The sequence below is a fragment of the Vanacampus margaritifer genome, chromosome 7 (assembly GCF_051991255.1).
Source record: "Vanacampus margaritifer isolate UIUO_Vmar chromosome 7, RoL_Vmar_1.0, whole genome shotgun sequence".
NCBI lineage: Eukaryota > Metazoa > Chordata > Actinopteri > Syngnathiformes > Syngnathidae > Vanacampus > Vanacampus margaritifer.
The window spans coordinates 21555883-21567943 of record NC_135438.1 but is presented as its reverse complement, the minus strand read 5'-3'; the positions used below and the strand labels follow the sequence as shown (position 1 = coordinate 21567943).

Below are 12061 nucleotides of genomic sequence, written 5' to 3'. Positions count from 1 at the left end.
TGGGTGGCGGATAGAGTGTTTTTACTCTTGCGATGTCCCCCAACTCGGGTATCGAATCAACACCGCAAGCACATCTCTGATTTGGGAGAGCAGAACACTCACTGCTGAGCTAAAAAGTCTGGGCTGCTAAATTAGCTCAGCACCTAATTAGAATGTACGGTAATTTAGGTTTTACACATAGCTCAAGCTGCTAATGGTTAAAGGTGTATTCAAGGATTTTCTCAAAAAGTAGAAGCCAAACGTCCGTTTGTCACTTTCTGAAAAATGCACATGCGGAAGATCATCCTTCCAGCTTTCCTGCTCCTCCGGGGGAAACCCCTACCCAAATGTCAGGAACGTTAGGGCTCATCTTCATCTTCATCAGTCTCTGCAGCCGGGCTCGCTTCATAGACGGACGTCCTCTTACGGGTCTCAGCCACTTTCAAAGTATGCGGTGGGATCGGTGGAGCAACAACGATGAATAACCGAAGCTCACCGGCTACATGCTACAAAAAGTACGCATGCACAGCTAGGAACGAGCATGCAGGATGTCATGATGTCAGATTGAATGAGTGGATCGAGAACCAATTGTTGATATGATTCATCCGGAAGACGCGAAAAAAGATCCTTGAATACACCTTTAAATATGAGGCGGAATATTTGCACTAATGAGAAAGGATGGGATGCGTGGAAGTTTTAAAAAGTTTTTCGGACCTCAATTTTGTTTACCAGAATCTCCATTTTGTGACGTTCTCTAATCTGATTATCTAATCATGCAGAGTTATTATTCCCACTGGCAGTCCCTTTTTATACTAATTTGCATATTTATATAGTGGTGTGGAGAGACAGTGGCTCTGGTACACCAACATTTCCGCATTGAATGTGATGTACCAAAGGAATGTCCTTGTATTCATGCGTACGCAACATTTTCTGGATTTAGCCGTACGCTGGTTTTCAAAATGAAAGCTAAACAAATTCTGAGACCCCAAGTGACTTAAAAAACACATCATCCCGATAGGCTAAAACTTCTCATCACTCCCCTCAAACGTACATCCACCGGTAATAGGACTCTTAGGAGCTCCATGAGACACACAGTAACGTCATACTTCCTGATCCTACCCCCTTTGTCTGGAGTGTGTTCCACTAAATACGTCTTTAATAATATTTGCTGCCTCCTGACATCATTTACTTGTACATTGTTGCCAGAAAAGAGCTTCTTGGATGCCTTTTCCTCTTGTAAAATACTCACATTTACTACACTGCCGTCAAAAGATCTTTGCCCTCTTCAGACTAACTTATTTTTTGCATAGTTTCCCCATTTTAAGGTTTAGGATCATCAAACAAATCTAAATGTTAGACAAAGTAGAGTGGGATGGCCATCTCTTGCCACTCGAAGGCCCAGACACTGCTGCACTTTTATTTACAAGGCACTTCCTTACTACCTTAATATTTTTGTGCCTTAATTACTCTGAAAAATGCTGAATCTCATGCACAAAATGTATTTCTTTCAGTTCCCTATGCTTATACTGAGTTGGGTAAAGGAATTTTTGTTAACTCTGCTCATTATGTGAAGAATATGCAACAAAAAGGCTAGAAGCTAATCGATTTAATTTCTTTAATGACTTTTTAGTCCAAACTGTTTTTGAGACAAGTTCCATAACTTGCACTTATTTTTTATAATGTGTTTATATAATGCCATGTTAAATTTTTAACTGCATTTTATGTTTGGCCAGGACTCCTTTGAAAAAGAGGTTTTTAATCTCTATCGGATTTTTCTTGGTTAAATAAAGGTTAAATGAACCAAAACAAATTCTGCCGACCACAGCATGTGGTTTAGGTCCTGAAGTAACAAAGCAGTGTCAGGCAATCACTCTACCACCACCGCTGACTGTTGATATGATGCTCTTTTTCTAAATTGCGGTGTTACATTTACACCAGATGTAACGAGACACACATCTTCCCGAAAGTTTGTCACATCAGTCCATAAAATACTGTATTCTTCCAACAGTCTTGAGAATCATTCAAATGTTTTGTTTTGTGCAAAAGTAAGATGAGCCTTTGTTATGTTTGGTCAGCTGAGTTTATTGCTTTGGAACTCTGTCATTTTTGTGCAGGCTCTTCTATTTTGTTGAACCCTGAACATTGACATGAACTGAGATGAGGGTGGCTTGCAGTTCTTAAGTGTTGTCCTGGGTTTCTTTATGACTGGCATGACTTGTCGTTGTGCTGTATGTTGGCCACTCCTGAGAAGGTTCACCACTGTTCCATTTATTTATATATTTTTTAATATTGGTGGATTGTGGCTGTGGCCTTGGTTCGCTGGATTCCGAAAGCTTTAGGAATTGCTTTGTCAACCTTGGACTTCAATGACTTTATTTCTCATCTGTTCTTGAATTTCTTTGGCTTGTAGCATTTTGTTGCAGCTTTTTGAGATTTTAAGCTGACTTGGTTTTTTCAAACGGTTCTATTTAAGCAATTTAAAAAAAAAAAAAATGTAACAGGTCTGGATGTAATCAGGCTTGATGTGGTTATTGAGAGTGAACTTAGCTTTCCCCAAAAATTTGATTATTGCGGTTAATTCTTGATTTAACAAAGTCGACAAGTACTTTTTCACACAAGGCCGAGTGGCATTGAATATATTTTTATTTAAAAACTGAACTTTATGTTTACTTGGTTTGTCTAATTCTGATGTTTACATGTGTTTGATTATCTTAAACATCAAAATGTGGGAACTGCAAAAAAAAATTTTGAGAAAAGGGCAAGTACTTTTTCACAGCACCAATTTGAAACAGTGAAACTGGTTACTGTGTTTTACTTAGGTTCTTGTCTTGATGCTGCTTATATATAATATAGCTTTACACTATCTTTCTGCAGATCCACTAACACTTAAAGAAAGGCTTCCTTGCAATACCGAAAGCTCTTTGGATATTGGATGTGTACAACCTCCCAGCTAAGAAGCAATTGGTGTGCCTCCATCTTGGGTTTCCATGCTGCCCGGGTGTCAGGCAGACAGGAAATGTAAAAGCAGCTGCAGTTCCAGATTGCAAAAACAGATGGAATTTTAATGCGAGTGATAGGCAATGGGAAACCTGCATGAACGGAATGAAAGCGATTGTGGAATTCATAGTGGGTGGCTATACATGTGGTGAGAAGAGGAGGAGAAATGCAACATGTTTGTTTTGGGGAGAGCCGTGTGTGGCTGCGTGTGTGCGTGTGTGGTATGGCTTGGTCACTTGTGTCCCCACTTTTTCCAAATCTCTTTTGTCCCTAACTTCTTTCATCCTCTGTTCACATAACTGTCTTTTATTCATCCATCTATAGCCACCTGCATCCACATATCTCCTTCCCTCTCTGAAACTTTCTGAATAATTCAGAGCAGCGTAGCTTGCATATTTTTGGATGTGCTCTCACTTCTGCAGTTCTAGAAACAGCCGGTACTGCAATACAAGCACACAGTCCTCCATGTGCACAAATGTGACTGCAAAAACTTACACACAAAACTTTACTATTAGTGGCACCACAGAGACTAACAAGGAGAAATAATATCCTTATTGAGAGGGAGGGAAATCCTTACAGGGCTTTTTCAGTGTCAGGGATGCATCCTTCCAGTCTCTCCTGCTTTTATTTAGGTCCATCCATCTATCCATCCATGTGTTTTCTGTACCATCCGTCCTAATAACTTTATTCTGTTTATCTAAAGTAGTAAAGTAGCATGTGGTCAAAATCACAACTTTGAAGTGTCTTGCTTGTGATCTCATGGAACAGTCTTTTCTCATTTGTAACCATCACCTACAGAGACTTGTTAACCTACCCCCCCCCCCCCCCGTGTTTGTTTTGTCTGACGGTGAACACAATTTCTCAAAAAGTTATGAACAGATTTAAACTAAATTTTGTGCTTTGCTGGGCAATGGGCCAAGGAAGACGATTAGATTTCTAGGTCAGCCAGTTAATGCACTGAACTTGAGAAAGAATTGTTTGTATTGAGATGCAGTTTGCTACTAGATAAAATATCTGCACATATATAATGTGCAAATATGGTCATAAATAATTATTGCAGGGGCTGTGCTCTCTCTCTCTCTCTCTCTCTCTCTCTCTCTCTCCCTCTCTAAGTGTGTGTGCATATGTGTTTTTAAGTTTTACCTACATAGCCTTCTGTCCATTATTGTAAACAAAAACAAATTGCATGCTGTCCTTTCCTTGCTGCGAGTTGCCAACTTCTCAAGTGGACTTTCAGATTTATGGGTGTTATTCCTTTTCAGAAGTAGCTACTGTATTCCACTCCACTTTCAAGGTGCTTGTTTTTACAAGGCACTTGCTTTTTGAGGCAGGCAGACAGACAGATAAATAGACAGACATACAGACATTATAATCAGATATTATAACTACATGTCTGATGTTTGGAACAAACTAATCAATGTCCAAATCATTAGCAAATTTGATAACTGAATAATTTGTTGGAGCCAAACACAGTTACCTCAATACAAGTGAATGCAAGAAATGGCCGGAAACTCCGTTAAAGATGGCAACTAAGTGTGAACGTTCTTAAACGGCGAAGGCTCCCTCTAGTGGTTATGTATCTCTATGTCCATGTGTCTCCCAATACAATGGTACTTCCCAACGACTTCACTTCGGGGCGACGACACACCGTTAGTGAACTACAATACAAAGGACTGTTTCAACTTTGTGTGCCATATGGCCTTATTGCTGTCACAAAATCAACTCTGCCGCAGTCAGTACGTTTCAAATAAACCTTAAAGGCATATATATTGGATTAATTGGCAAAGACTAAAATGAAGGACATTTTCTCTAGTTATTAGGGGTGGGAATATTTGAATGTCTCAGAATTCAGAATCAATTTTTGATTAGGAGCGATTTTTTATTCAAAATGATTTGATTGACAATGATTTTTGCTTCAATCTATAGATGTGCAAGGAATTGTAATGATCTACTCCAGTCTGAGTCGCTAATGCTAATTAGCGCGCTACTCGCGGCACTTTTACCACTTGAACAGTGCTCCCAATAAAGGCACACACAAAGAAATGGAAGACTGTATAAAATAATTTAAATAAAATTGATTTTGGGACATTTAAAATCGATTCTGAATCATACTAAATGAGAATCGTGATTCTTATTTGAATTGATTTTTTTGTCACACTCCTAGTAGTTATAGTTCATTTTTATTAATTGGGTTAACTCAACAAACAATTTCCCTTTTTTTTTTTTTTTTTTAATAAAAATTCTTAATTGTTTTGGTTTGTTTTCATTAACTATAATAACTTTGGTCGTCAGAGCACACTTTTTGAAGACTTGTAAACATATTTTAACTCAAACAATGAACAAAATGTATAGAACTGTATTGTACGTAATCTGTGTACATTGCATGTGCCTTTAAGAGGCGGGACGGCACATGAGTGTCTGTGCGAGAGCTGTGCCCAACAGCGACTTCTGTGGGAGTGTGCTCCCTTTGTTTTATTACTTTCACGTATGAAAAGTGCATTGGTGTCTATGGTGTCCGTTTCCCACACGCAAGGTAAATATAGCAGCGGATTAATTGAATAAATTTTCTGGGTAGAGAATGTAAAATAAAATGATTTCAAGGAGTGTTCTTCTCAAACCTTTTCAGCTTCCGACCTGCATTAAAAACTCCCTGACTTTTAAAAATACACGATGTCTAACATAAAAATCAACATGTACTTATAAATTATGGCTAAAGAACAAAACAGGCATTTTTTTTATAACAATAAAGATGAATCAGAGGGCCCTTAGCAATAAAGAATGTGCTATACGACTGTGTGAGTACCTTAAACTAAGTTTGTGCCTTGGGCTTATTACCAAGGATTTGTTGAGCCACAATGAATTCTTGTTCTGACGCACTTGACTACTTTCTGATGACTGATCCCTTGACCACGCATGTGAAATAAAGATATTAATTGACATCTACACAGTCATGACAGAGAGGTTAAAATGTCATTTAAGATTGACGTCATTGCTCTGTTGCTGCCAGCTGTGCCAGTTGACTTGTGGAACTTATCTGACTGTACCAGAAGGGTGTGATTGATTTAAATCGGGCATCTCCTTTGAGCCCTGAGGCTGTCTAAATGTTAATATATGGCTGTCTGACATTCTGCTGCTGCAGCCACTGGACTGGAGGTCGTCTTTGGGTAAAGTGTGGTGGGTGGCAGTGAGAATTAATTGAATGACCTGAAGGAAACCTAATGATTTCAGTTATTAAAATGCTTTGGCTTGAACCAACCATTTGGGACGGTGGATTCCAGTGAGAAAGACAGGATGGAGTGGACAAACAACGGGGCAGACAAGCATAGCTGCTTGGTTTAAGGGCTTTTGTCAGGCTAAATGATAAATACTTGCCCGGGGCTATTGGTCCAGTCACCTCTGCACATGTGTGTGTGTGTGTTGCCTGACAGCGCTCAAAGCTACTACAAAGAGCCAGCAGTGCACATCTGTTTGCTTGTGGCCTTTTCTTCACTCTGCATAAACACAGCCCTTCTTTTATCCCTTTTTCAACTCACTCAGTGCTGTGGCTATGTTCTCTTGTGACCATTAAATGCTATATAAGTTGCCTATTGACAATACTGATATATCGCACAACATTCTCTTGAAGCAGTAAATGCAGTGTTTCAGTAATACTTTGTATTTCAGATGTTTTTCGGGATGAGTAAGGGAGTCAAAAGATATTTGGCAAAGAGACAAATGAATGACAGCTGGTTTAATGTCAAAGAGGGACACTTTGAAATGACTTCTGGAAATGTACTTGAAATCAAGCATGAAGAATTTTAATTTATTAGCCCTATAAAGCCTGAACCATGAAATAATTGACAGAACATTCTGATTCTTTGAAAATTTAGCCTTTATTGGTCCTTTTGAACAAATCTTTTTTTTCAACTTCCAAATATGACTTTGTGCCATATTTGATACTTCCCACGAATAATCAACTGTGTAACTGCTAAATTAATAGAGCAAGGCGAGACCTGGTGCTGGACCAATTCAAGCTTAAAATTCAAGTTCACAGTAAATATATCCTATGCCGTAATTCCACATCGATGCTTCTGCGGCGCCACAAATGGTGCCTCTGTAACACTTGTCTTTACCTGCTAATTGTGACTGGACTGCAGTCACTGGATATGCTCGTGCTTCTCAACACGGATCAGTAGGTTGGAGATTTATTTTTTGAGCGCAGCCGTTTCACAGATTTGCCTGCGGGTCAGATTGTGCAGAGTTTCAATGTTTTGTGCTTGTATGGGTTCTCTGTGGATTCCTTCTTTCCTGGACTGTGAGTGTAAAGGATTGCCTGTGTTTATACGGGAGTTTCGAGATTGACTGGTGATCTGTATACTATGTACCCCGACATCTCGTCTCCAGCTCCCCTGCAAGGTATGAGCAGTATGGAACGTAGTGTGATGGATAGTCTGCCTCTCCAACTGACAAAATCGGAACGGCAGAGGAAGTGTTCCTAATTTAATTGTCTTTTTGTGTTGATTTTCCAAATTTTTCCCTTTTGAACTCTCATTGATTGTGGATGTATAATGCGATATACTGTACCCAAACTGCACTCCTAGCCCTTGTAAAACAGAAATAAAAGTTTCTGAAGTAATGTTGTCTCATTATAACGAACCATTCGCCAAATCAAGTGGGACTGTTTACTGTTAAATGCGTTTAAGAGACAGTCACAAGAAGTCATGCGCCATCTGAAAAAAGTCCTTTCAACTCTGCAATTCCTTGTGTCTCGGTCAGTTCAGCACATGGTGACAAATTGGTGCTGGCTTCTCCCAGAGTATTTTTTGGAGTGTGTTTTCCCAAGTTTTAAATACAGTGTTAAGCATCCACATCAACACGGGACAAGTTGCCTAAATAAAACAAAATAATTGGAGAAATATTTGTTTTCTGTAACGCCTTTGTTTACCTCTTATTAACAATTCTAATTCCATTACTTGATTTAATTACAAAAACATTACTTTCTCGCATAGTGTCAGAAAATTTCTTTGGTGTAAGGCTTGGGAAGCGAAAATGTATACAACAGATGCATAAAATTACATGAATCTAAAAAGGGTAAACACACTTGTAATTACTTCATGTTATTATTGAAGTAACACTGCTGGAGGAATAAAAGTGTTATTGTAAAGTGTTTTGTTTGGTCAGGGGTTCGTGGTAATGGCTGCCTGAGGTCCTTGATGATGCAGACGGATTTCCTATGTACTGCACGAATGTGCAGGTCAGCGAGAGGAGTTGGAGTGGTGCCGCCGATTTTTACTGCTTGTTTAATGGCGACTTTATTCTTGCTTTTGCTTTAAGGAAGTTATACCAGGATTTGATGTTGAACATGAAAATGGGTGATGGTATACTGCAGTTAAAATGCCCTGTCTGATGTTAAAATTCCTCAGCCTCCACGGAAGAAACTTGCACTGCTCTGTCATTTTGTAAAACCCTTCCACATTCTGCGTGAAAGACAGGAGTTGGTCGATATTCTTACCCAGGCACCTAAAAACATCGACCTGTTTCACGGTCCGCCAGTCCCTCTAGCAAACGGCTCAGAGAGAGGATGTGGTGTGTCACGGGTCTGTCATCCCCTGCAGTAGAGCTGTTTTTCTTTTCAAATTAACATTCAGTTCTAGTGAGATGAGAGAGGAGTTGGGTGGAGTTGAGGTGGAGCTGGTGGTTTTCTGTAATGTCACTCCTGAGCCTGGTGTAGAAGGTGTTGAGTTGTTGTTTAACAAAAAAAGGCAGGGTCTGAGCACCGGATCACTTCAACTCTCTGCCCATCATGATGCCTCTGTTGTTTTTCCTCTGGTGAAATTGTTATTCCATCTTGTTCTTGTAGCGGAGCTCAAATTTTTGGTCGCATCTTTGTCACCTTGCAATAATAAATAAATAAATAAATGAATAAGGAAGAAAGGAATTGTTTTTTAAATTTAATTTTGTGCCCTCCCAAATGTTCCATGGTAAAAGCCTTCACAGCTACCTACACTCTAAAAAGATGTTGAACCAATTTAAGGTTACAAATTGAATTGTTGACTTAATAAAATTTATTCAATTGGTAACACACTATTTAATTTAATTAATCCAAAGTGAATATATTAAGTTCAATTAATTATGAATTCATTAAACTTAACCCCTCAATGTTCCGACTTCATTTTGGATTAATTTTGGATTAATTTAATCCAAGTGAATATATTAAATTTAATGAACTCATAATTAATTAAACTTAATATATTCACTTTTGTTGAACTTAATTCAATTGTGTGTTACCAATTGAAGCCATTTTATTAAGTTGGACAACAATTCAATTTGCAATCTTAAATTGGTCAAACAATTATCTTTTTAGAGTGCAATATGCAAAACCCTCTTTTAAATACGGTACCACTTTTACAAAGTAATGCAGCGATGCCAACAGTTTCAATTTGTCTGTATTTTGTTGTGGACAGTTGGCACGTGTTCCACTGCTTTGAATAAGTCAAAGGTGTCCCATAGAGATAATTTTTGAGTTAGTTTAACTTGGAGACAGTGTGCCAGTAAGCGAGCGACCTGTTTGTATTTTGGGATTCTTGGGATTGTGGTAGATACATTTGGACACTATCAACCAATCGCTGTTGAGTTTGTTGATGTCATGGAATCTTCCTCATTGTCAAACTGACTTCAAGCACATCGGACTACAGGGCTCAGGTTGGCAGCCCCTTCGACAACAGAGCATTGGTTGGCTAGCTAGCATGGCTGAACGTGGTGCAGACCTGTTCCACCATTGCCTTCATGGCAGAGAATAAGCAATACTTTTGACAAGTTTCGTTATCACGAGAGGAGGACTTAACAGGAGAAGATAGCTAAGTCATGCTAAACCGTTGAGATATTGTTAAATGTAGCCAAGAATCAGAATCTGCGTTACGGCAGAGAGTGATCAACTCTCAACAGAGCAAATTAATTTGTGTCAAGAGAGAAAACATAATACATAGACACGCACAGGCCAAGTCCAAAGACAGTCTGCCATCAGAATGTATGTGTTTACTTTAAGCTTTTTAAAAATTGCCATGTAATCATTTATTTTAAACACAACTCAACTTTATTTCATTTTTGATATTGTATCTAATGTTGCAATTTAACAACAATTGCAGGTGTAAAAAAAAGGTGCTGTACATAAAACACAAAGCCAGTAATTAAAATAATACAGTCATCCATCCATTTATTCTATGTACCATTTATCCTCACAAGGGTCATTAATGTCATAAAATAACTAATAAAATGTTGTTTTCTAAATAAGATGAGTAAATTTAAGTGGGAAGAGTTTGATGAAGACCATTTCCAATTCCTGTATAACTGCAGTGCATAAAGCAAAGTCCCTGAAAGCATGTTTGGATGAATTTGTAATGGGGGAACTTGACAGCTTTGAAAACAATGCATTTTTATCATTTAGCCAATCCCAAGCAGACCACAGCTTTGTCTGGTCCTCAAATAGGACCAAGCAGTGTTTAGATAGAAATGCTGAGCGGCGTTGGACTAAAGACCCGTCTGCACACAATGATTTATCTTTGTCAGGTTTGGCAGCAGAGACCAGAGTTTTGTTTGTTCTGTGTAATGTCAGCATCAAGGTCAGCTCATTTCCATTTCAAACATCCAGTGTGTGTGTGTGTGTGTTCACCGTGTCGGGGCGTTCCCGCACACCTCTGATTGCATCTGATTGTATGAGTGATGTCTTCCTTTCCGTGTCTTTCCCTCGTTGCGTTCTCACTTCCCCCATCTTTCTTCTTTCGCAGGCTGACTATCGCTCCAGAGAGTACCTCCGTGCTCACTTCCCTGTTGCAGAGACAGGAAGCACAGAATCAAGTGGGTGAGTGAACGCAGTTTTGTTTTTTTTGCGGTCTGACGTACACACACATTTTTTGGCACCCAATTAAGGAGAGCTAATTTGTCTCAATATACGTTTAAAGCCACAGCATATGACTCATTGGGGATACTCTGAAAATCAATGTACCCTGTCAGCTTTGTTGGCAAGCATAATCATTCTCATCAAAGTTGCCATTTCATTTTAACCCATATAATTTAGAGGTGGATAAACACCCTGAGGAATTCAACTTTTGTTAAAACATTTGCTAGAGGTGTTTAAATTTCTTATTAGAGTGCGGTCAGCGACCACGGTGAAGTCAGAATCGTTTGAATCCAGTGAAATTAAAGTCATATATCACAAACACAGAGTTGCTTACATTACCAAGGTTATGATCCCTATGAGGGAATCATTTTTCTAAACCTATTCTGTACCAACATGGAGGCGTGTGCTCACCAAAGTCGTCAGCACAAGAATTATTTTCACCTATTGTAAGTAGGAAGCCAAACTGAATTGTTTCCTGTCTAAATTCCCAAGTATCTTCCTTTGTCTGCATAATTTTTAGGTAGAAGAAGTTTGATTGGACAGAAAATGTCAACAGAGACAACTTGTATGGAGGAACAAACTGCAAAAATGTAAAATAAATAAATGACTAAATCAATAAATAAATGAATAAAAGTCAAATAAAAACATATTAAAAATATAATTCGAAAATTAAAGCCCCAAAATATCTATATAGATATATAGATATATAGATAGATAACTAAATAAAAGTAATTATAAAAAATGAGAATTAAATATCAACCAATACAGTAAATAAAATTGCTCTGCTCTCACATTTACTTCAAATGAGGGGGTGGTCCTAAGCGACTTAAGTTGCTCGACGACAAGTCGCGATGCAGTGGTCAAGATAGTCGTCCATTGCTGAATCTCTCCATGCAAGCCGGTGAGACTTCCTTGTTCACCGACCCTCTCACTCGACCATTGAAAGGCAGTTTGCAACGGCGGAGTCCAACCCAAGACACGCTTAGGACCGCACCCTCAGCTGAATAACATTTTGTCGTGAATGAGTGTCTGCAATACGAAATAAGTAAATGCGAGAGCAGAGCATTTTTATTTATTGATTGATATTTAATTATGTTTATTTATTTATTTTTGTATATATTTCGACATTAATTTGGATATTTATTTTTATTTTTGAATCTTGTTTTTTATTTTTTACAACAATATATATATATATACTGTATATGTATA

General features: G+C 38.4%; 1 protein-coding gene across 6 annotated transcripts in view; it reads left to right on the top strand.

Moving 5' to 3' along the window:
* The window catches only part of LOC144055189 (endonuclease V-like), a 73774-nt gene that overhangs the window by 31694 nt on the left and 30019 nt on the right, over positions 1–12061 (top strand). For 4 of the 6 annotated variants that reach the window (XM_077570966.1, XM_077570965.1, XM_077570970.1 and 1 more), the window contains one exon: positions 10740–10809. In XM_077570966.1, the coding sequence (XP_077427092.1) occupies positions 10740–10809 (70 nt within the window). Of the gene's footprint in view, positions 1–10739; positions 10814–12061 lie in introns of all 6 variants that reach the window. The other 2 variants (XM_077570968.1, XM_077570969.1) reach the window with 1 other exon arrangement.